This window comes from Castanea sativa, chromosome 5, assembly GCF_040712315.1.
Source record: "Castanea sativa cultivar Marrone di Chiusa Pesio chromosome 5, ASM4071231v1".
Lineage (NCBI taxonomy): Eukaryota > Viridiplantae > Streptophyta > Magnoliopsida > Fagales > Fagaceae > Castanea > Castanea sativa.
The window spans coordinates 72,544,460-72,570,515 of record NC_134017.1 but is presented as its reverse complement, the minus strand read 5'-3'; the positions used below and the strand labels follow the sequence as shown (position 1 = coordinate 72,570,515).

At 34.0% G+C, this 26,056-nt stretch overlaps 1 protein-coding gene and 1 pseudogene across 1 annotated transcript; one reads left to right on the top strand and one right to left on the bottom strand.

Moving 5' to 3' along the window:
• Positions 1–6,891: 6,891 nt before the first annotated feature.
• On the top strand, positions 6,892–11,120 carry LOC142634037 (G-type lectin S-receptor-like serine/threonine-protein kinase At1g11410; annotated as a pseudogene).
• A 4,533-nt stretch (positions 11,121–15,653) lies between these two features.
• On the bottom strand, positions 15,654–22,564 carry LOC142635744 (RNA-dependent RNA polymerase 2-like). The gene is made up of 4 exons (XM_075809847.1): positions 22,037–22,564; positions 17,619–19,516; positions 16,543–16,693; positions 15,654–16,436 (listed from the first exon to the last, which is right to left on the bottom strand). Exons 1-4 carry the CDS (start codon positions 22,562–22,564, stop codon positions 15,654–15,656), a joined length of 3,360 nt encoding a protein of 1,119 aa, XP_075665962.1.
• Positions 22,565–26,056: the final 3,492 nt, after the last annotated feature.

Genomic DNA, 26,056 nt, shown 5'->3' with positions numbered 1-26,056 from the left:
ATATAAAGGCTCTGTTGTCGTTGGTAATGAGATTCTAAGTGTAATTTGAGATTGAGATATAGTGTGGTTGAATCAACTATAGAAGGATTTAATGAGATTTGGAGTGTAATTTGCTAGCATGCTATAATATTCTTGGGAGCTTTTGTATCTATTTATTGAAGTACAGATTAGATTACATTTGAAGAACAAATAATATGATGTTATCAACTTCCTTCAACCATGATAGGCCAAGAATGTATTGACCCATTTGATAAATTAATCAATTAATTAGTCAAGTTAATTAATTAGATTCAATTACATGCAATAAGCGTGGTAGCACAAACAAATTATCAATTAATGTAAATGCAGTGAAAAATAAGTTTGACATAAGTGATTTGTTTACGAATGGGGAAAACTATCGAGGCAAAACCCCATCGGGTGAATTTAAGGTCATCACTCTCGAGAATCCACTATTATCAAAACAAACGGTTATAAGTACAGGAATCCTAGTATCTTGTACCAACCTACAGTTGAACTCTTACCCCAATACCCAATTGGACTTGTAATGTAGTGATAATCTCTCATTTCAATGCACAGCTCCTAGTATGTGACTAGCCAATCAATGCATGGATTTAAGTATGTGACTAACACACCAACTTGAGAAAAATGTTGGCTGCAAAGTTCTTCAGTTCATCCAAACAATGAAGATCAAGAAACTCCTTGGTTACGAAACCCTTAGCACAACGACGTAATAGCTACTACAGAGAATATGATAAATTATGTCAACTTTTGTCTCCGGTCACACTATGCATGAAGGGATGCTCTGATTCCTTATGTGACGGCCTTTAAAATTATCCTTATATATGTCTAAGGTTGTGAGAAAAGAAACCCTGCATAAATACACTTGGATATGCATGAAAGCAGATCTGAAAAACTAAATTTCGTAATTCTCAATAAATACTGTTTCTGTCAAGCAGCTGTCGAGATTCGTCATTAAATCTCGATAGATATCTATCTGTCGAGCTTTAGTGAACAATACTTATTCACTTGTTTCTTGAACAGATTTGCATGGCTTCAATACTAAACTTGAATCCTTGTTTCTTAAAGTACTAAATCTATTCTAGATCTATCAAATTACAAATAAAGTGAATTTTATCAAATGATTAGCCAATATACATAACATATGTCTCTAACAATATCCACATATGTCCTAACAAACTAGAGATGGATATAAGATTTTAAGCTAGCGGAGGCCGAAGTATAAAGAAAAAAAAATCCAAATAAGCATCATATAGTATTAAAAAATTAATAAATACACAAAACTATTATTTTTAAATACATTAAGATGCAATCATTTACTAACAAAAACAAAATAATATTTTTTTAAAAAAAGACTAGGCTGGCTAGGATTTTTATTTTTATTTTTTTTGGTCGAAGTTAGAGCATTCACGGTGATGGTGATAAAATTTTAGCTTTTAGCACCTCAAAAAATTATTCCATCTATTTTACCATCTCATTTTACAATACACTCAACATCAAATGTTCTATTTTTTTTTATTACTTCATTTAAAATAATATAAATAACTCATTAAAATAATAAAGAAAGAGAGAAAATTTGAGTTTTTTTAATTAAAATAAGAGATATAATTTTAATAAAATATTGTATTTTATTTTTAATAACTTGTTGCAGTCAACTGATATTTATACTAGTATACTGTTGTTGCAAAAAATTAATCTTAGCTTTTCTAATAACGCATGATTTTTTGGTTCTTTAGTAGTAAATTTTTTTTTTTTTGGGGCTAAAATACAATTGCTATTATAAATGTTTTTATTATTTTTGTTAAGTTTTTTTGGTTGAATAGTTGCTATTTAAATGATGCTAATTGGGTTTATTGAGGAGAAGGAAGTCTAAGATTTTGCAAAAATAAAATATATAATAACTCTAAAAATAAAAAAGACCCGGCCTTGGCCCCCACCTGCCGTCCTGCATTCAACTGAGATTTGACAAGTCTATGGTTTGTCCCCTTGTGATGTTCGAATTGAATTTTGCTGATTTAAACGCTGTCGTATAGAAAACCTCAGTTGCGCCAAATAGTGTCGTTTCCACTCAAGCAAGTTTTCCCTATAATGTGAACAATGTTGTCTCTATATGTTATCGCTTGACGATCAGTTCTGTGTTTCAAACCGTGTCGCTTTTAGTCTTAATAGATAGTACATATTATAGTTATCTAAAGCACTTGTTTGATGTTTCTCACGTTTTATTAGTATAATAATAAACTACGTGTTTCTCAGTCTTCTTTATGCACTTCGATCCCTTGAGATTTTACTCTCATTCATGATTCATCCATAGACTTTAGTTTCATGGTCATAAATATTAAATAAAGGTCACCAATCACGTGACCTTTATGGTTGTCAGTAATTTGTTCTTAGTGCAAGATAATGCAAGCTTGGTGTTCTTACACAAATTCATCATAAAAACCTCATGATATGATAGTCAATAAAGATTGCAACCTATATAGAAAGCTTTAGATTTTCAAAGACTTCCACCCGGTAGAAAATACTAAAAATAACAACTTTCCTGGCTGGTGCCGAGTTTCAAAGATACTGAGGCCGCAATTTTGTATGCCCATGAGCGGCGCCATGTACAGTTCAGGGGTTCAAATGAACCGCCTGAGCCGGCAATTTATATAATATTTTGTTTTATTTATATAATATTTTGTTTTATTTGACCTTAAAATTTATTTTTGAACATCTGTCTCTAAAAGTTTTTTAAACCCACTTGAAATGAAATTAAATATAATCATCTTAACAATATTTTGGTCTTTTTAAACACATGCAAAAAAAAAAAAAAAAAAAAAATGCTCAACAACAAACAAATTTTATCTAAAATTTGAGGAGGGGGTGACTTAGATTTTAACAAATTTGAAATAAACTAATGGAAAATTCATAGCTTATATTGTACTATCAATATAATATTTACGTTGTTTTAAAACAAATGTATACAATATTGTATATTTTTTACAAATGTGTACAGTATAATGATTTATAATGTAAACTTTACATTGATTCTAAATAAACTTGTACAATATAATTCTCTATAATGTAAATTTTACATTGATAGTTCAATGTAAACATAAAATTGTCCTAAACTAATAGATAAAAACATTTTAAGCAATAATAATTAAAATTAACTTAACAACAAAAATTAATACGCTCATTGTATTAAGAAAAAAATGTCAAATGAACTTATAATTTATTTTTTCCTTCTATTGCTAGTACATACAATAGATAAAATTGTAAAAAGGAAACATTATTGACTACAAAATTAATCTCTTCCCATAAATGTATCTTCTTATCAAGCCTTCTAAAAAATATCCTAAAGCCGCCACTAACTCTAAGTAGAGATGACAATTTTTTCCCGCCCCGCTTAACTCGTCCCTCCCTGCTTCGCTCCGTGCGGGTTTTTCCCGCCTCGCAAAGGTGATGGGGCGGGGATGGAGCGAGATTTTAGACCCGCACCACGGGGCGGGGCGGGGATGGGTTTACACTTTTTGGACCCGCCCCACCCCATCCTCACCCCGCCTCGCCTTGCCCCACCTCGCGTTAATAGGATTAAGTTGTAATTTTTTCATACTCTAAAATCTTACTATTTAAACAAAAATATCATCAGCTTATTTTATTCTACCTAACGTGGTTCTACCTCTCTTTTCTCTCAAGCAAAGTTGGAAATAAGGTACCAATTTTAACTTCTTCTTTTTTTTTCTTTTCATTCATGAATCATATGTCTTTCTCAATTTACTTTTTATCATTAACATAATATGAGATTTTTGTGTCATACTATGAGATATTTGTTGTGACATTGTCTTGTTAAGCATTTAGATAATATTATTTAGTTTTTGCTAAAAATTAGTTTGATTTTATAAGATAAATTTATTTATAATTTCAAGTATATTTTTAATATTGAAACATGTCATTTTATTTGAGAAAATGGTAAGAGTTATAGGGAAAATTAACAAGAAATAAAGTTTTACGGTATAGAGCGGGGTTTCATGGGTCTTTGCGGGGCCTTAAGAGGCTGGGATGGGGAAAGAAATTTTCCCCGTCATGCAGGACGGGGCGAGGATGGAGCAAGAAAAATCTATACGAGGCGGGGGCGAAGATCCCATCCTTTGGCCCCGCCCCGCCCCATTGCCATCCCTAACTCTAAGGTAACAAACTATAAACGGTAAAAACTGAAAATGGTGTAGCAAACTATAAGTGGTAAAAAAAGAAAATGACAAGTGTATGTGAAAATGACAGACAATATTCTCTCTTTATATACATAGGAGTCGTTTAGTAACGTTGTTCTAGTAACGTTGTTTGTATTTATTAAAAATACGTATAAGTAAAAAAAATAAATAAATACGTGTAATGTTGTTTTAATTTGAAAACATATTCTAAAATAACCTATTAGATTTAAGACTCAGGTATTATTATAATATTTTTCGACCAACGGTCGTCTTACCTGACATGATTACATTTCACGTAACCATTGACAGATAATGGAAGCAAATTCAAAATCTATGTCTAACTCTCGTCAAAATTTCATTCACCGCCAGCTGAATGAAATTATCATTGACCGATGGAAGTAAAGTCATAATCTATGTCTACTCCAGCCAAAATCTCATTCACGCTAGCTTTGTTAACCGTGTGGGACGTGCAATAATCTATATATAACGTAGTGCCCACTTGGTTAGTTCAAGGTAGTAATCTTATTCTGTGGGCAGTAATCTTTATTCTGTGGACATTTCATAAAAAAATAAAAATAAATAAAAAATAAAAAATTCTGTGAGAGGTGAGGTAATATTAATATTTGGGAACAACTTATTTAACTAAAACTGAAATTTTTTTTTGTTGAAAGTATAAAAAAAAAAAAAAAAAAAAAGCTAAAAACTAGCTAAATAGTACAATAAGATCTATGAAAAGTACTAAAAAATGGTATAAGGACTCATAAATAGTAACAAAAATAAGTTAAACACTTTAATAAGCTTAATCTGTCAACACTTGCTAAATGCACTAGTCTTCCATTTACGGTAGTCTACAATTCAAGGCTATATTTGATACATTATCTATTCTCTCCCTTCTTTTCAGAAATTGGGTTTTCCTTTACCCTATTACATAAAAGCTTTGCGTTTACACGACTAGGTTTCAGAGTGCTTTTTTCATCAAGGATGTTCATTTTTGGTTTTCAACTTAATTTGTTAACAAATCTTTTTTTTTTTTTAATACAAGATATAAATTCTACTCTAGTCTAATTTAAGTGTATATATGTGCGAAATTCTCTTTTAGAGACTTGAACCTCAGCTCTTGCCTCCCACATCACACATCCCACAAGCACTTATACTTGTGAAGTGACTATCGCTCCAAGGATGCGCGGAGATAACAAATCTTGAATATTGTGCTTATTGCTTTTGTATTTACTTCTTTAAGATTTGGTACTTACTTAATAACTAGGTGACTTAAGAATAAATCCATAATTCAATAAATAAATCATATATAGTTTTTTTTTTAATAATATGGTAATTAGGGGAGTGGAGATTTAAATTTTAGATATCCTCGTTAGAAATACTAGAATGTGCTAACTAATTAAATTATAAAACTCTTGACAAATATATATATAATTTTGTAGATGATAAACAATCAATTTCAAATAATTTTTTTAATTCTTGAATATTAAAAGGTGTTCGGTTCACACTTGTGAACCTTAAATACGAAAATGTGGTTTGGTTAACATTAGTTGCACTTAGTAGAAGTGCCTTCTTCTTTCTTATTTCTTCTACCTTTTCTCGTTTTCTTAATTTGTCTTCTTCTTCTTGTATAATTTTTTTTTTTTTTTCAAATACACTTAAGGCATTTGTTTTAGAAATTTTTTATATATAAGAAAGGAAAAAAAATTTATAGATTTTTATATTTCCATAGAAATAGTATCAAAATTTTTATAAAATAGTTCATTAATAAATGCCCTAAAGGCACAAATAAATCAAATCGTTTTTTAGCAGTATTGTTTGTTACAATAAACATGCTAATTATTGAAATGTTTGCAATTAGTGGTAGTTTTAGGATTTTTTTTTTTTTGGGGAATCAGTAAGAAGGTAAATCTTAGGTAATAGATGAATCTTGTTACAAATTTGCTCATAGTAGTAATAAGAGAATAAAAGATAAATTATAAGTTCATTTGACATATTATTTTTTAATATAATGAACATACTAATTATTATTACTAAGATTAAATCTTGGAAATTACTATTGTTTCTAAATACAATAAACATGCTAATTATTGATGATAATTAAACTTTAATCATCATTGCATTGATTAATTTCATCTATTAGTTTATTACAAATTTATTAAAATCTATTCCCTCGAAAAAAAAAAATTTGTTAAAATTTAATATTTTTTTAGATTTAAGATTAACAAATTTCTACTTTTATTATTAGGTTTACTATTTTTTTTAGAGGGCCAAGATATTACTAAAAAAATCATATTCAAAGCTTATTTCAGCTTAACTTAAAAAAAATTTAGGATCATATATGGTGTTCAAATTTTTATATTAGGGGTCAAATAAATAAATAATATTATATATATTTGCTAGCTCAGGGGTTTCTTTTGAACCACTGGACTGTACATGGTCCCACCCCTGTCGGCAGTTTGGTTTTCATGCACCATATCTCAATCCGTTTCATTCTAAAAAGCTCAATAAAGCAAATAAGAAATGACTCAAGTACTCGAAGGTCAACACGCTAAAAACAAATGTGGATATATGGGAACATGTGAATAGTGAGTTTCGGCTTGGGGTATTAATATGAATTAATACACATGCATTCAGATGCTCTTTTTTCGCACTCTTATGTCCTACAATCTTCATTGGAAAACCCATGAATCCTGTTAAATCCTTATTGAAATCAGTATTACTATTACTCCTCTCCCTTATTTTCCCAATTTGCGTTTCCCTTGACACCATAACACCAGACCAGCCCATCAAAGATGGTCAAACTCTAGTCTCCAACCAAAAAACAATTGCACTTGGATTTTTCAGCCCTAGCAATTCCAACTGCCGCTACGTTGGAATTTGGTATTACCAAATTACTGAACAAACCATTGTGTGGGTTGCAAACAGAGACAATCCACTCAATGATAGCTCCGGAATCCTGTCCATCAACAGTCAAGGAAACCTTGTCCTCCACACCCAAAATCAAACCCTTCCTATTTGGTCCACAAATATTGCTTTAGTCTCATCAACAAACTATTCTATCTCTATGGCTCAGCTCTTAGATGTTGGAAATCTTGTCTTGGTTCAACGACACAGCCAAAGGGTCTTATGGCAAAGCTTTGATTATCCCACCAATACTATTCTTCCTTTTATGAAACTTGGGTTGGACCGGCAGACTGGGTTGAACCGATACTTAACATCTTGGAAGTCCCAAGATAACCCAAAAACAGGTAAGTACTCATTTAAAATTGATCCAATTGGGGACCCCCAGTTGTTGTTATACAAGGGTCGGACTCCATTGTGGCGGGCCGGAACTTGGAGCAGCCAAAGATTGACCGGTGTACCAGAAATGAAATCTAAATTATATATTTCCCCCATGAATGTTAGTTTTGTGAATAATCAAGATGAAATCACCATTATGTATAGCATAACTAAGTCGATGATTACTCTAAATTTATATTTGTCTTAGGTGAATCAAGAACATTTGGGAGGTACACTTGGGGCAATGGTAAATGGGTCAAGTTATGGTACCCAAAAGAGTCATGCGATATATATTTAAAGTGTGGTCCAAATAGTTATTGTGACCCATACAATGGGGGCGAGTTCGATTGCACGTGCTTACCCAGGTTTGAACCCAAGTCACCTCTTGATTGGCGCATTAGAGATGGATCAAGTGGGTGTGTAAGGAACCAAGGGGTGTCCACATGTAAGAGCGGAGAAGGGTTCGTCAAGTTGGCACATGTGAAGGTGCTCGATACTTCAATAGCACATGTAGACATGAGTTTAAGTTTGAAGGAGTGTGAGCAGGATTGCTTAAGGAATTGTTCTTGTACAGCTTACACAAGTGCAGATGAGAGTGAGGAAGGGATTGGATGCTTGACATGGCACAGGGACTTGGTCGACATAAGAACATTTTCTGATGAAGGACAAGATTTATACATACGCGTGGATACAGTTGTACTAGGTAATACTTTAAGCAATACTTGCCAATGTATTTTTAATTATTGCTACCACATTAATTGCTTGTGTGCTTAGGTTAACTATAGTAAAAAGGTACCATAGACATGTAACCAAAAAAAAAAAAAAATGATAGAAGAAAATGGTAGGCTGCTTAAGTGAAATCATATTAATTGTACTTTTGGTACTCTAAATGAGAATTACGAAACCAATATAAGGGTAATATTTATTATTAGGAATAAAACTTGGTTAAATTGTATTTTAGGAAACATATTACTCACATAATTATATTTCATTATAAGTAATATTTTTTAAATTGAGAGAGAAAATATTTATTTTTTGATATTTTTATTTTCATAATTGTTAGATACATATGAAAAGTTTGTTTATTTGAAAATATATTAATTTTAAAAATTATTATACCTACTAAGGAATAACTATTACAAAAATACTTATTTCTCATTTTTAAGAATAGATATTCCCAAAGAATGACAATTTCTTGTATTAAAAAGATAACGAAACTACTGAATAGCTAAACCATTAAAATAATTATTATATTACAGTGCTTATTACAGTCTACTTAACGTACCATTTCTTATTCTAACATGATATAATAACTGTCTCACATTTCCTAACACTTTTTAATATGAGAAATGATATGTCCACAACATTTTTACAACAAATCTTAAGTGGCAGGTTGTTACTGGTTGTTATTGTTGGGGCAAAAAAGTAATCTTAGTGTTAAGTTCAAATTTGAAGCAATAATAACTAACCACCTATGATTTGTTGTAAAAATGTTGTGGACGTAGCACCTCTCTTTTAATATTTAGCAGAATCCAGATTTTATGCATGTTGCAAAGAATTAACATATTTTGTTAAACCGTCCAAAAACAATGTCATAATCTTTCTAATTCTCTTTGTCTTAAATTTTTTCAAACTTTTAAGAAACGATTTGACAAGTTGAAAATTGTTTAAATTTTGTAAATTCCTGGCATCATAAGAATTTCTACAATTATATTCATTACTTTTGTCCCGCTGCTATATATGTAACACTTGTTCCATCTGAGGTTGATGTTGTGAAAACTGGTTTGCGCATTTTTTAACTAGTGAATTTGACCTCAATAAGGGAATCACACATTCTCCTTAAGCACATTGTTTCCTCCTTAGTCCTTACTCTTGTTTCCCTATAAAGTTGCATCAATACTAACTATTTATGTTCAATTACCTTCTCAAATTTATGAGGTCATTATGAATAACAAATAAATATATATATTTTTTCTATCTTAGCTCAATATGCCTAGAAAAATGGTCTTGCTCCAAAAACAAAGATGTTGGCGATTCTGGGACTTCCTGTTGCTGTAATGGTTCTTTTTGTGGCCTCCATTGTGTATTGGTTGGTAATGAAGAAGAAAAGAGGTAAGCAATTCTTTACTCAGTCTTTTTTTAATTGAAGTAGTTTCTTTTCACTTATTTTTTATCGCTTAGTGGAAAAAATGCTAGTAAGGTGACTCAAGAGTGCATTTGGCTTTTTCTTATTTTTGGTAAATTATCTGCATGGTATTTATTAAAAGATATAGGTTTTGGTAAATTTTAAATTAAAGGGTAGAGAGAGAGAGAGAGAGAGATAAAAGATAAAAGAAGAAAAAATATCCCCAACTCAGATGATTTTCAAATTTGTAGAAGTTAAAGGAAAACGTATTCTTGAAATCTACTACAAAATAGAGTTAACAAACAGGACAAAGAAACTACAAAATGCATTTAATATAGAGATGAAAAGGGCTTTCTTTTCGTTTCTTTTCTTTTTTTCTTTTTTTTTTTCCCCTTTTTTTTGTACTTTCAAATGAGTGATTTTCATTACTTAGATGGTATATTGAAGCAACCCAGACAATTTCGTATATGCTTGTCCTTTAATTTCTTGCCTCACAGCCTATCTATATCCCAATGCATTGGCTCCTTCCATTTGCACATTCTCTTATCAATCATATATGAACATATTAACTGATTATTTGTTAGTTGTTTTATAACAGGGAAGAAGCAAAGCGCAGATTCATATGAATCTGGTGCCTATAGTTTACCAAACTTAGAAGACTCTACAACTAGAAGGGACCATGATGGAACTAGAAGAGATTCAGTATTTGATCTAAAAAACATTATTGCAGCCACAGATAATTTCGCTGTTGCTAACTTGCTTGGTAAAGGTGGCTTTGGCTCAGTTTATAAGGTATTCTCCTTATACAAGTGACAACACCCAAAAGAATAGCTTAATCTTAGTTCATGTGTGTTAATGCATTGGAAAATCCGTCATGAATGTTTAGGAGCACCAATAATTTTACGTGTAAGACTTCATTAGGTGAAATTGAGTTTGCCCGAATAATTAACTAAATTAAATTTTTGTCAACAATTGGGTACTATGATAAAATGACCTATGGATTTTTATTTCAGGGTTTGCTACAAAATGGAATGGAAATAGCTGTGAAAAGACTATCAAAAAACTCAAGACAAGGAATAGAACAGTTCAAAAATGAAGTTGTGCTAATTGGTAAACTCCAACACAGGAACTTGGTGAGAATTTTAGAAATTGTTGTGTTCAAGGAGAAGAGAAGATGTTAATTTATGAGTATTTGCCAAACAATAGTTTGGACTCTTATATTTTTGGTACGTACTCTTTTCACATAAACTTCAAGCATCATGACCATGAAAATGGTCCTCCAAATTTAAACATCTTAATTCTTAGCATTGAGATTGTATATGTAATCACGAATGCTGACTAATCTGAGTTCAAGTGTCTTCATTCATATGAAACAAAAAGGTCATGGTTAGATTGGGGAAAGAGAATTGAGATTATTTGTGGAATTGCTCGAGGGATCTTATATCTTCATCAAGACTCAAGATTAAGAATTATCCATAGAGATTTAAAGGCTAGCAATGTTTTACTTGACACTGCATTGAATCCAAAAATTTCAGATTTTGGCTTTTGAACCATACTTTTCAAAAGAATTTTATTGATACTATTGACTCACACTTTTCTAAAAAATATTCTATTATATTATTAACTATGGCCAACTGGCTTAACATCCTCTCCCTTACTTGGCAGGACAAAGTAAGATTTAATACTACCACTATTAAGTGGAATATTATGACTTCTTCGGCAGAGAAGAGGGACAAGGGGAAAGCACCTGCACAGGACTTTCCTCAAGACGAAAGGTTCCCAGCGGGATACCCTTTTGTAATGCATGAAGGCGCATCTTCTGGAGTAAAATCCAGTAATGCAACATCCCTTCAGGAATTTGTCCCGGCTGAGGTGACATATTCCAGTGGTGATATCATATTAACTTTACAAGAAGTATTGAACACAGACTTGCAATTTCATAATGGAATTTATAGTGAATTACCAGATTCCATTAAATTCATCCTTGACAATCTTCAAGCTGCCTATTCTTCAGACCACCACAAACTATTCAACAAAACCATGAGAGCACTTGAAATTCACCTTGTTAACCTTGCTACCCAAATTATTGACCCTACTACTAAAAATGCAGCCTTTGCCGACCAACTTTTTAATTGCCTTGTTTACGCTCAAAACCATCATGATGAATCACACATGATTAGTCAACTCTTTGGCAAAGAGGAAATCCATTCAATGGATAGAAAGACTATAATGGGTACTGATTTTGCTAGATTGAGTTTAAAAAATCAATCTTTGCTTAAAAGTGCTGTTGCCAACTTGCCTCCAGAAGTACAAACTTGTATTTTTGAAAGCAAGGCTATGACTAAAGATCTTGATCTTTGGTTAAAATATTTCAAAACTCTTGTTTCAATTGCTCCTACTATTGTTGAACCTGATGGCCCCAACAGATGCTACCTGAAAAAGAAATGGGGAAAATACTTTGGGAGCAGTCTCAGAGTACATGAAAAAACCCATCCTTTCCCAGGCCTTTTGATTAATTATGAAGATGGTACTGATGATGATCCTTTTTGGCTTTCTCAAATGTTTGAATTTGGTTTTGTCAGACTCATCAAATTAACGAGTCATATTCAAATCAACCAGTTCCCTAATATTATCCAAAAGGCTGTTGCAGATGTTGCAGCAACCCCTTATGTTTCAATCCGATGTTGGAGTACTTTACCCAGATGGGAAAAGAATAATTGGATGACTGTTCAACCTTCCAAGCATCTTGTTCTTATTAACGGATATACTCACCAAGGCCAATGGTATGAAGGCAATGCTTATGTTTCCCATAAACATCCCTATGCTCTTGCTGAATGTTGGAGAAGTTACTTTAATAATCGAATTCTTGATGTCTCTGAAGAATTATGGAAAGACTACCATTTCTTTGGTTGTACAGATAGAATTTCTGTTTTTGTTAACAAACCTTATACTTCTGCGGTCCGACACTTACAATGGGTAGAACATGATGACCCAAGAATATTTCTCACAAGAGATCCTATTTACGAGCCATTAATGTATTGTGGTTCCTGTAACCAATATTCAACCTATCATGAACATGAATGCAATGATGATCCCCCATGGGATCCCTTTCCAGGAGACCCTTATGCTGGCTACCCGTCTGATGCAGCTTCTACTTCCTAGAAGCATAATGATCCAGCTAGATGATGCTACTATTTGCCGACGATACTTTCCTGACAATAATGATCCATTGTTGACTATTCCAAGACAGAATTATTTTGCTGATATGATGCTACTCAAGAGTAAAACTGTTTACTGAAGCTACTATTACAATGTTGACCACTTTTGGCACTACCAGCCAACCTACTTTCTGCCTCAAAAGCTGATCTGATTCCTTCCGGATATTGCGCTCCTATTACCCCTCACGGGTCCTGATGTGAATAGTAAATGTCATTATTTACTTTGTACTGTTTACTACTTTATTCACTTATATAAGGGGGGTTGTCCCTTATTGTTAAACTCAGAATCTTTTTCTAGGATTTCCCTTAGAACTCTCTCTAGGACCTCCTTAGATCAAGATATCTCACTACAAAGCTTGTAACTAGGAACCAGGACTAGCTTTCAAGCCTTGTACTATTTACCCAACCTGTTGATTACCCAACCTGTTGATCACTGTAATCTTGTTGCTACTACTACTGTAAGTACTTTGATGTATATTCAATAAACAACTGCTGTTTTCAATACTTTGAATTATTTTGATATACAACTGCTTGGCTGGTTCTACCGCCTTACTTTCAATTATTATTTACTTTGAATTAATCCATATATTTGCTATCTGTTGTGCTTCCGCCTTCTGCGCTGTCGTCCTTCCCCCTTTATGGTATCAGAGCCATTCTTTCCTTGGCCGATAGTGTTGTTGTGTCTTTCATCTTCTGTCCGTGTCTACCTGACCTTGTGATACTTCGTTGTTGTGTTGATCTCACCGTCGTTGGCGCCACCGCCATTGTAAAAAGTCCCAGATCCGAACAGTAAGGCCCGTGAAGCCAGGAGAGCGTGAGGGCGTGAGAGGAATAGGGTTGATGTCCGGTATGTGTTACGAAATGCAACGGTTGTGAGAAAAACATAATAATTGAGTGTTATAACTAAGTTAGATATTGATAGGATGTGGAGATCCGACTCCTCTGTTAGCTCTAGGACTGGTTGTCCTCCTGATATTGTGAATGAAGAAGACCACACTATTGAAGAAAGTGAGTACCCAGATTTTAGAAAATGGAATATTCCTAAAGTTTCTACTAAATCTGTTTATGATCTTAATTGGACTGAAAAAAGTATTTTCTCTAAATACAGAGCTCGAACTGTTGAACAAACTTTTTCTATTTCTAGAACTCATGAAAAATGTTGTTTATTTTCCAAGAAAAATATTAACGAGTTTTTGTCCAAGAAAAATCTTAAATATTTACACATTGACGGATATACTCACCAAGGCCAATGGTATAAAGGCAATGCTTATGTTTCCCATAAATATATATATATATAGTTATAGTTTTCAACTGCTTACTATACTAACATTATTATATTTTATAGGAGTTCAAATTGCGGCCCCTTTTTGCAAAAATGATGGACTTCTTTCAAATAATTTTTCATTTTATTTTTTTTGATAACTTAATAGTTGGGAGATGGGGGATTTGAACTTAGATGCCTCCTTTGAAAAAATCAAGAGTCTTTCCAATTAAATTACCAAGCTCTTGGAAAATTACTTTTATCTTTTATTAGTTCAAATGTTATGTGTAATATTATTGAACAAAGGATTTTCTTGAATAATTTTTGTTTAATCATGAACTACGCTCAATAGTTTTCTTTTCATTGTATCACAACAATGGTTATATGTCACCCGAGTATGCAATGCAAGGATTATTTTCAATAAAATCCGATGTATTTAGTTTTGGGGTGTTGCTATTGGAGATCATTACTAGTAAAAGAAACACCAACTCTTATCATAATGGTCCCTCCTCAAATTTGATTGGACACGTAAGTATATGTGGAAATAACGATACGCAATAATAGCCTTGTTGTATTGTATTTAGCCTAATGTGAATATGTTGTTAATAGATTTGGGACCAATGGAAAGAAGGCAAAGCCATGGAAATAGTTGATTCATCACTAGGTAAGACATACCCTGCTAATGAAGTATTGAGATGCATTCAAATTGGGCTACTGTGTGTGCAAGAACATGCGACAAATCGACCAACCATGTCGACAGTTGTTTTCATGTTGAGTAGTGACACAACCCTTCCTTCACCAAAGCAACCTGCATTCATTTTCAAGAGTACTTGCAATACTAAAGGCCGAACAACTATTGAAGGAGCTAATTCTATAAATGAAATAACAATTACTGAAATAGATGGTCGCTAAAGCTAAAGCCCCACACTATTTGAAGCAATGTACTAATATGCCATTGCATCATAAGATTGACTTCCTCTAAATTTACTCTACCTTCTACACTATTATGTTATTACAGAAACCTAATATGTATAATGTAAATTATGACAAAAAAGAAGATATTATATGATGATACAACATGAAATGATATTATCTAGAACTTATGATGAAATCCGCGACTATCTCCTTAAAAAAAATATGATAGTTACAATTGGTGAGAGAAGGATTTAAATCCTGAATGTCCTGAAAACATCAAGAGTTGCTAACTAATTTAGCTTTAACAACAAGGCCCTTGGGCACTACCATCTCGTGCCTTCTAAAGAAAAATACACCAAGAGTTAAATTTTGTGTGGATAACCTCATCTGTTTTCTAAGATGTCCAAATTGAGTAACCTGAATTTAAACGCCTACAGGAATATATTTTACCCGTGTCAACTAAAAACTTGATGAATGACTTGGTCAATTCCCTAACATTTATGATTTTTCTCTAGTCCCATCGCTACTTACATCTTAGAAAAGTGCTTTTTCACTAGTTACAGCTTAATAAAAAGTGAACCAAACAAAATTCCTGTCAATGATAAACTGAAAATAATAAACTTAAATTCTTCCTGAACGCAAATTGGCTACTTGTGGCTTGTTTTTATGCGAACTTTTCCAGTATTCAATTTTTTAATGTTCAACAAATAGTCACCTTCAATCCATGGAAAGCTCAAGCAATTAAAGTCTTCCCGGTAATAAGTAGGGTGATAAGTAACATGATACCATGCTGAGGCCATCTGCTGACGTTCATGCGGTTTGCAGCTCATTTCAAACCATTCTTTGGCTTCATTTTGTAGCCTCTTCATTGAGAGCAAAATCCGATCCCTAAAATCACCATATCTCCTGTTATCACGAAGCAAATATGCAGCACGTTTCCGCAGATTACCTGTCAGCATTTCATCCTCAGTCTCAACTTCATAATATTTCATTAAGCTAGTCATTTTCTCTATATATTGGTCTTTGTGTTTTTCTGCAATTTCAAGGAAGGCCTCAAAACCATCCACTTCAAGATCATTATCGTAAGTTTCTTTAGAAAACTTCTCCAACTGGACCAAGTTTGGCCTTTCTTGCACGGTTGATTCAACAGTGGCACGGTAGAGCCTGCCCAATACATTGTTGGAGGTATACATGGGTTTTTCTACCCTCTCCATGAAATCTGGAAACTCCTTTGGTTTCAAAACCCTGGGCATTTCAGCTGGTGCACCAGTCTTTGCAAAGTCGACGGCCATTGAGTGAAGGTTTGCCAACTCTAGACATTTTTTACTTCGGGCTTTATCTGGCTCACGGTCAGCATGAACCATATGTGCAGTCGAGATGGCACCCAAAGTATCGTTGATCATGTAATCAACAAAAAACTTTTGGATTTCCTGCAAGTTCACCCAGACTAATGAGAAGAGCAAATACTAAATAACAAAAATATAATGAAACTTCTATTTCAACTCTACTGGGTAAAACTAAGTTTAAAATATATACCTCTAAGGTCACATCATGATCCATTATACGAGGTCTTCTCCCTGTATAGTCCATTGGGGCCTCAGTTTGATGGGGGATGAGATCTTTATCCCAGCTAATGAAATACAGGTCTCCATCAAGATCACCACCAGAGCATTCATTTGGATGTGGTCTGTGGACACAAATTCTTGACACAATTATTATCTGTTTGAGAACTAAGAGAACTAGCCATTCCTTCATGCCCTATTATGTGTTGTTATAATAATACATGGCACAAGACGTTGTAGGAAATGACTTCCCAGTGCAGGTAAGTGACTAAACAAAATTAGATGTTAAATGCAGGCAGGTGTTTAGACAGAATGAAATGAAAATTTTCTTTTCCTGGTAATGGATAAGTAGTTGCAAATCAAGATGCTAAGTAAAATTGCTCCTGTGAGAGGCAAGAGATTGTCACAATCACTAATGAAATGAAAATTTCCTTTTCCTGGCAAGGGAAAGTGGGTTTCAAGAGTAGTTGCTAACCAGGATACTAGGTAAAATTGACCCTGTGAGAAAGGCATTAGATTGTCGCAATCACTAATGACATCAAATGTAAATGCATCGTCTAGGAAAACAAGAAGGAAGTAGTAAAACTCAGCTCAACCCAGCAAAGCCTTCCAACAAATAACTTTCTTTAATAAAAATAATAAACAAAGAAGAACTCCATGAGGAAAGGAATACAGAGTTCCCACTAAAACCAAGTGAATATTAACATACCCATAATATGAAATTAACTGTCCAACTTCACTACACAGGGACATGCTCAAATTTAAACTCTACAGGTCATATGCCAGAACTACCTGTCAACCTGATCCTTGTAATTTATAACAATCTGAGGACCTAAATACTTTAGGAAGGTAAACTAACATGGTCAAAGTAGGAAGATGAGTTTTTCATGATATTGTCAAATCACTGTGGTAAAATAAAGGTTGAGCTAATGCAATAGTTCTAATAATTGCACCTCACCAACGTACCATATCTGGTGCAGCCATAATAATTGCTGACTCTAATCCAAAAATGTAAAGTAAAAACAATTAAACTAGAGATGTAATGTATACCGTTGTCCATTCTGAGGGAAGATAAGGCAATCCACCAGACCCTTCTCCTCTAATTCCACTTCATAGATAGCCTCAAGAACTCTGATGTCTCCTGGGTGAAGACAAGGGTTTTTGGTCACAACAACCTTCCCTACTATTATACATGTTGTCTCATCCACCTTCCGGAAGAAACTCTGATCCTCAGATTGCAGTTCTGCTTTTGACATGGTAATGCGGACATACACTTGGCCATAATTTAAAATACCGGTTTCGTCCAAGCAACCAACCAGGATCCGACCTTTTGGGACAAATATTCGACATCTACTTTTCAAATCAGACAAGAGGTTATCATAATGTGCTTGAAGCATCATTGAGAGATAAGGTTCCTGATTTGGCTCATAACCCTGAAGCAGCATTTTTACCAGAATGTTTCTAGAATCTGATCCATTCAATATCTCTAAGACCTTCAAAGTTGCATCTCTATTGGTCAACATTTTTCCCAGCAGACACAGTTGTTCCATTTGCATTGCCTCAAATACTTCGTCCTTTACTCCCAAGGTAGACAAGAGGGTGATAATCTCTCGATTCAAATAGCAAGGCATGGAATCACTCCATTTAGTGACATTAAGCATCCTGTTTTGTGATTCAAATTTTTCCATACTTTTACGCAGAGATAGCTTCCGGTAGGAATTACGGTCAACAGCGACAACACCTTTATATCCACCATATCGAATTTGAAACGCTGAAGGGGTTCGATTTAATCCACACTTCTGAGCAACTACCCAACCAAAAGACTCGGAAATTTTTCCAATGCCATCTGAGAAGCAGTAGTCAATATCATCAGAGATCACTTTGATATCAGGAATAATCTCTACATCTTGCCCATGGACCTCAAGAGTTTGCTTAGAGGAACTGAACAACTGACCCATCCTTGCTGCACATTTAGATACACTGCGAATCTTGTCGAAACACCCCATCCATTCTCTGATATCTTCTGCTTTTACTTTGTCATTAGAAGCAAACATCCAAACAGAATTTGATCGCAGTTGACTGGCCGAAAAAGCTAAAAACTGAAATCTTTTAGCTCCAATCACAATCCCATCTCGAAGAACAGACAATATGCGACGATGTATTCCAGTTCTAAAAGGTTTGGCAAAAATACCTCGCTGGATACTTGTGGAAATGGCATTTGCAGGAAGCTTACTCCAATCCTCCTCAACGAAAGTAACTCTCATAAAGTCTGAAGCATATGATGCAAAATGATTCACCACATAATTAGAAGTTTCAAGCTCAGGACCCAAGCAATAAATCTTTGACGGGGTGATTAGGGCCCTATGACAACTCATTAAATTTTGATCTTTTAACCTTTTCCAGGAAGAGGGGGGAACACTCTTACGGTTTCTTTCTAGGACATGTAATTGAGTCTTTACAAATGAGTCAGGCTCATAACAAGTGGAATTTAGCTTATGCATCTTCTGAAGAACCATAAGAGCAGTTTCAACATCTTTCTTGCTAAGTGTCTCAATCAGATCAGTACCTGCACCAAGGCTAATTTTCTGGGTATGGACAAGGGAATTGATTTGGAAAAGGATCTCATATGCTAAGTTAGAGGCAGGATTGCATTTCACAAGTGGAACTGTCTCAGATGTTGAAGAGAATTCCTCTCCGTCCTCTAAAATGAGATCATTCACATCTTCTCTATAACGGGGGAAACTTGTAAAAATATCTGAAGCTGGTAATCCTTCAATTTGCCAACAAAATGAAGTTGACTGTCCAATTGACTTGATAGTAGAAAAGTCTATTGTTCGAACCCAACGAAAGTCAAAATCTTCCTTGCAGAAATTGTACCGATCAGCACTAAATTTTGAATCTATATCAGGTCCAGAAATTTTCTGATAGATCTTTGGTCCATACTTGAGCTGAGAGAGAGAAGATTAGTACACTTTGAGTCAAAGTATTCTAAAGCCAGAAACCAATCAACAAGAGTAAGTAATGTCAGAAAAGAGATAAAGTCAATTGAAAAATGATAATTTCATCCAAGAATTGTATGCTACAAATGCCCAATCTCCCGCTTATTTCCTCTTTCACAACCCCAAGCAAATGATAGTAAAAGGTTGAGTACAACATACTTCCTTATACTTCCTTAAATATAAATTACAATTTATTGATAAAATTAATTCAAGTCATCTCAAAATAATAAATCTAATTCAACTCTTTGAGGTTGGCTAAACACGTCATTTATTGCCCTTCCCCTTTATATAGGGCCGCATCATTAGCTAGTTAATATGCAATCATGTCTCCTCTTGCAACCTTGTTTCATAAATCTTTTGAAACAAAGGTGGAAGGGAATTACCAGAAGGAATAGGCTGCATTATTATGCAAAAATCTACATTTTGCTTAGCACTAAAATGTGACACAAGATTTTGGCAGCAACTGCAATCATCCATATTGGGTTCACATTCAACCGAATCAACCCAATAATCCTCTATTCCATAACATAAATAATCAACTCTCAATCTCTATCAATCATACATTCTCAATCTAACAAGGTTATACAATACATCTTTCAGAAGACACAATAAAAGGATAATAATGGAAATTGAAAAGGTGTACTTATAGCACCTCTTTCTGATTCACCTACAATGTCCCAAATTAAAATTTTCTTCAAGCCTACATTGCACACCAAGATAGCAGCAAACACAATCAGACAAAGTCAGAACATCAACAAAACCCAAAACAAAAGAAATATCTCAGCATACATATCAGAGACTACCACTCAACAAATTTGAGACAAACTACAATACTTTTACTGAATGCAAGGAGAACATTGACAGATAAATCGGCCCAATTTTTTTTTTTTTGATAAGTAATTGAAAAGGAAAAATGGAAATGTTCCCCATGTAAAAAGGAAGTGTAGTAGGGAGGCTACAAACATCATTGAAAGTTACATACAAACTAGAAAAAGAGCGACCACTTAAAGCAGACATCCAATCATACAAAGAATGTACATACAACGATTTTATCTCCAACAATGAACTTTCAATCCTTTCGAATATATTTTCTCCAGATTGTCCACATAATGCATAATGAAACTGCCACCCCCTTCCCCCCCGCCCCCCCCCCCCCCCCCCTTTTTTCTCCCCTCTACAATTCAGCACTATGATGCCTACCAGAACCCGTTTCCAACAAGCTAGCAAACCATAACCCATTTCAGCATAACCCAATGGAGTCCAAACAAACAAAACACCAACGACCATAGATTATAAGAAAAATCACAATGAAGGAGCAGTTGATCTAAGGACTCCCCACTTCTCTTACACATGCAACACTACTCTACAATGCTAAAATATCTATTTGATATGTACACTGCAGATATTTCTCTTCTGAAGATTATTATCCATACTGAGAATCTTCCCTCTAATAGCTGTCCATGTGAAAGAAAGCTACTCTTATGGGGCCTTTCTCCTCCAAATGCTTTTCCATAAAAAGAAGTGGGGTAATCTGTTATAAAGGACCTTAAAATAGTATTTTACCTCAAAAACACCACTCTTAGTAGGAAATCAACAGTCATTCTTCTCCATTTCTTTTAACTTTGGAGGAATAAAGAAGGCCCAGGAACAAGCATAACATCTCCAGCCCTCAATCCTGGACAAATCTAGTAAAACATGACATCCCAACACATTTCGCAATTATCCAATCTCATATAGTTCGCCATTGAAGCTTCTTTGTCGTAAGCAAAAATAGTGCAGAAAAGCTTCCTTATTGATCTAATGAACTCCAGGTAGCATTTTTTTTTTTTTTGACAAGTAAAAAAATTGGGCGATGTAAGCTACTCTTTTGTATCAAAAAAAAAAAAAAAAATCCAAGTATCATTCCAGTGTTATTAGCTCCAATAGACGTGTCAGGAGCCACCATGCTCCATCTCTGCCCAAGAAAATAGAATGAAGATGGAATCTTCCTCTTTTGTAAATTCTCAGGTTGAAAACAGGCTCCCATCCTCCATCAAAATCTCAAATCCTTTCAATTCAACTTTAAACAGGCTTTTAACCACCCTTGTTTGAGAAATATTAGCAACTTTGTGAGATTACCGCCTCTCCACCCAAAGATCTCCCAATTTTGCCATTTGACAACGAGGGTGATCCGGTAGAGGTGATAGTAACAATAACATAATTCGATCAAAAATATATATACAATATGTCAGAAACCATTAACCACCTATCTAGTATCTAGCTCATTAACTAATCAAGAGAATGATAAAAGGCATACATTGTTCCCTATTCTCTCATTCTTATTCCCATAAACAATCCAAGAGAGATCAAATAAAAGAACAATCAAAACTTGTTTCTTCTCCTATTAAAGCTGCAACATATTCATCATAAAATAACAAAGCCATACCTAAAAGCTAAGAAAAAAAAAAAAAAAAAAAGTAAAAATCAAACCTTTAAGACCAAGGCATCGGCATCCCCATCAGCAAGACTACACCGAACAGTCTCCAAAACATCATGAAACATAATTTCGAGTCTATAACACTCCGAACCTTGCCACACCCAGAACTCGACCCTTTGTCTCTCGGGCATAACCCAGACCCTAACACCCTCCCAAGACTCCAACACACTCATGCAACACTCTCGAAAGAAAAAACCCGCGTGCAAAACACAGTTATCGAGTCGGTGCTTGGGTTTCACGGGGCGTACGACGATGTCGTCGTACGTTGTCTCGGAGAGTCTGAGAGTGTGGGATTCGAAAGTAAGAGGCACGGCCATGGCCTTGAGCTTGGCTTCGAGTGTGGTGAACTGGATTCGACCGAAGCTTCGGGGCTTCCATTGCTTGCGCTCGGTGGAGATTTCGAGGGCGAAGATTGAGTCCTTGCCGAGTTGGGATTCGAGGAAGTGACGGAGGTCGAGGACCGTGATTGTTTGTGGAAGGTTTGACACCGCAACTGTGGGTTTCTCCGCCGCCACACTCATTGCTTAGTCGTTACTTTGAGAATGAGAGAGAATCGAAGCACCGTGAGGCCAAAGAGAGAGTGATATGCATCAAGAGTAACTGAAGAGGCATATGCAAAATCATGGGATCGTGCTGGATTGTTTTTCCGAGAGTTAAGGAAGTCAGTTCAGTTTGGAGTGCTGGAGTCTTTTTCCACTTCTGTTTTTTAAGTACTAGTGGGTCAGTTATTACTTACTCCTCCCGTCCCATTCTATTTAGTTTGTACTATTTGAAAGTCTTTTTAAATCAACATTACTTATTATTTTTTCTCACTTTTAAAAATTTATTAGTTTTTAAAACTACTCTTAAATAAAGTTAATTTTCTTTTCAGATGGAGTAGTTTTGAAAATTAAATAGGATATAATAAGAATATTAATAAATTAATGACTTTTATTAAAATAGAGAATAAACTAAGTGAGACGGAAAGAGTATTAATTTTTTTATTATTATTATTATTATTATTACTAGCCTCGTCACACGTGCTTCACGTGCGTGATGAGGGCTTTTTTTTAGTAGTCATATTTTGTAAGAAAAAAAACTATATTTAATTATTATATATATAATTTTTATTTTAAAAATATAATTTATAAGTAAATAAATCAATTTAAAAATTAATAAGAGAGTGGTCCTATTTTGTAGGTAATATTTTAGTAGAAATTACAGTTGCATTTTTATCTATACTATTATCTACTAGTCTCATCACACATGTTTCGCACGTGTGATAAGACTTTTTTTTAGTGGTTTTATTTTGTAGAAAAAAACTGTATTTAATTATTTTATATATATAATTTTTATTTTAAAATTTTAATTTATAAGTGAATAAATTAATTTAAAAATTCATAGAAGTGCAGTTCTATGTTTTTAGGCAATGTTTTAGTGAGAGTTGAAGTTGCATTTTTACCGGATTATCCTTTAATTTTGTCTCTACTTAAACATAGGGGTGTAGGGACATTTTTGAACTAAAAAATGAGGAATTTAAACAGGAAAACCTTCTTAAATAATAGTACCGCACCCCTATGTTTAACTAGGGACAAAACTAAAGACAATTCGGTAAAAATGCAACTTTAACTCCCACTAAAACATTGTCTAAAAAATAGGACCACTCTCCTATTAATTTTTAAATTAATTTATTCATATATAAATTAGATTTTCAAAATAAAAATTATATATTTAAAATAAAAAAAATTCAGTTTTTTTCTACAAAATAGGACCACTTAAAAAAAAAGTCTACGCGTGTGATGAGGCTAGTTATTAATATTATTAAAAGGATTCAGAAAATTAATTATTACATTTTTCACTTTTAAAAATTGGAAAGATTTAAGTACAATACTTTTGTGTTATTTTTTAGGTTTTTCTCTTAAGATTCTACATGTGGATTTTTCTTCATGGGATTAAAATGTATTTTTTAGTTAAGTAGACACATGACTCAATGTTAAGTGGGGAATTTAAGGAACAATAGCTAAATTTTGTTCTTTAAAAATACCCTAAATTTATCATTATTCTTACAAATAAAAATTGAGGCTAAAATAGTAAATAGATAAAAATTAAAAGAAAAAAACCTAATGGTTATTAACTCTCTACTAAATAGTCAACATTGATCACAAAATATATATATATATATATATATATATATATATATATATATATATTCTAATTGACATAGAAATCCTATTCTCTTCGAAAAAAATAATTATTTATTTTTTCAAATTGTGATGAACAAAAAATTATAGTACTAAACCCAAAATAAAGAGTCTTATCGCACGCCCAAAGCACGTGTAGTAAGTGTAGTTACTATTATTTTAATGATAAACTTGAAATGAATTTTATTCATGAGCTAAGGGAAACGGGACACAAATTTGGGAGCCTCAGAGTCAAATGGGAAAATATGACTGTTTCGTTTTGAAACCCAACACGATACATGTTGGTGGGTTCTTTTTTTTTATAAATTTAATTAATTTATTGGTTAGTACAAAACTATCGTACTAATTAAATTTTAGTTTATTTCTCCCTTCTTGGAATAAGGGTACAAAATTATAGTACTAATAATTAAATTTTAATCTATTTCTCCTTTATTAGAATAAGGGGAGAATTTGAGTAGATAACATTTTTTTTTTTTTTTTGAGAAACCAGTGGATGCTTTATATTAGATGGACAGAAAACTTCTGTCAATTATTACAAGATATTTTGCATTACAATGGATGTCTTCGATCCAAATATGAGGATCAGATAAGAACTTAGCTAATCGGGCAAGCTTATCAGCTACAGCATTACCACTACGTTTTACATGGGAAAAAGAGACAGAACGCATATTCGAAGCTAGAGCGCAAACTTCATCAGTTATGTGACCAAAAGAAGCCCAGCTTGACTCGGCAGAAGTGAGGTGCTTGAACACCACCTCGCAATCACCCTCAAACACTACACCTTGCAGATAGAGCTCGCTAGCAAGTGTGACTGCTCTTCTCCACGCCATTGCTTCCACATCCTCAACTGATGGGGGCAAAGGGACCTGTTCAGCTAAAGCTGCCATAACCATGCCTTCATGGTTTCAAATAACCACTCCCAAGCCAGCACGGTTTATGTCATGGAACAAAGCTCCATCACAATTTGCTTTGAACTGCTAAGGCAGTGGTGGAAGCCAATGAGTCGGGTGATTCTGCAAGTATATGCAATGGAGGATCGATGGCAACCTGGAATTCTTGAAGTCGCTCCAAAGCGTCCCGATGGATCAATGTTGTTGGCAATGTTGGGCTGCCCACTCTCAAGGCATTGCAGTCAAAATGCTCCATGCAATGAATGCCACTTTTTCAACAAGGTTATGGCTTTTTAGGAGCATTATGCCCTCAAATAGGTTCCTGAAATTTACAAATCTTTCGGATAAGAACCTCTTACACAGCTCCACTTCCCACCATATTTCCTTTAGCATTTGGCAACCCCATGGCGCATGCATTGAATCTTCGATCTCACTACCACACCACTCACAAATAGCATTTGGAATTGGGATTCACTTGCTTAAATTTTGTTTGGTCGGAAGGGAATCGTTACAAGCCCTCCATATGAAGTGCTAAATATTGCTTGGAACATTCAGTGATCATACCTTCTGCCATAAAATTTTGTGAGCATTCCTGTTTGAAGGACCCGCTGTAGCTGACTTTGCCATGTCATTGAGGAGCTGATATGCTGATTTTGTTGAGTAAATGCCATTTTTTATGGCAACCCAAATCAGTTTATCTTCAATGCAAAGACGACTTAGAGGCAGACTAAGGATGGAAGTTGCTTCATGAGGGAGGAAAAATAGTCAGTGCGAGGAGAGAAGACTAAAGGCTAAGGGGTGTGGAAAAATATTTTATTGTATACTTTTATTTTAGGTTTTAAAATTTTAATAATTACATTGGTTGAAAGGATTTGAACATTAGGCATTTCTGTTAGGTACACCAAAAAGTATCAGTTAAGTTACATAACTCTTGGTTACTCTT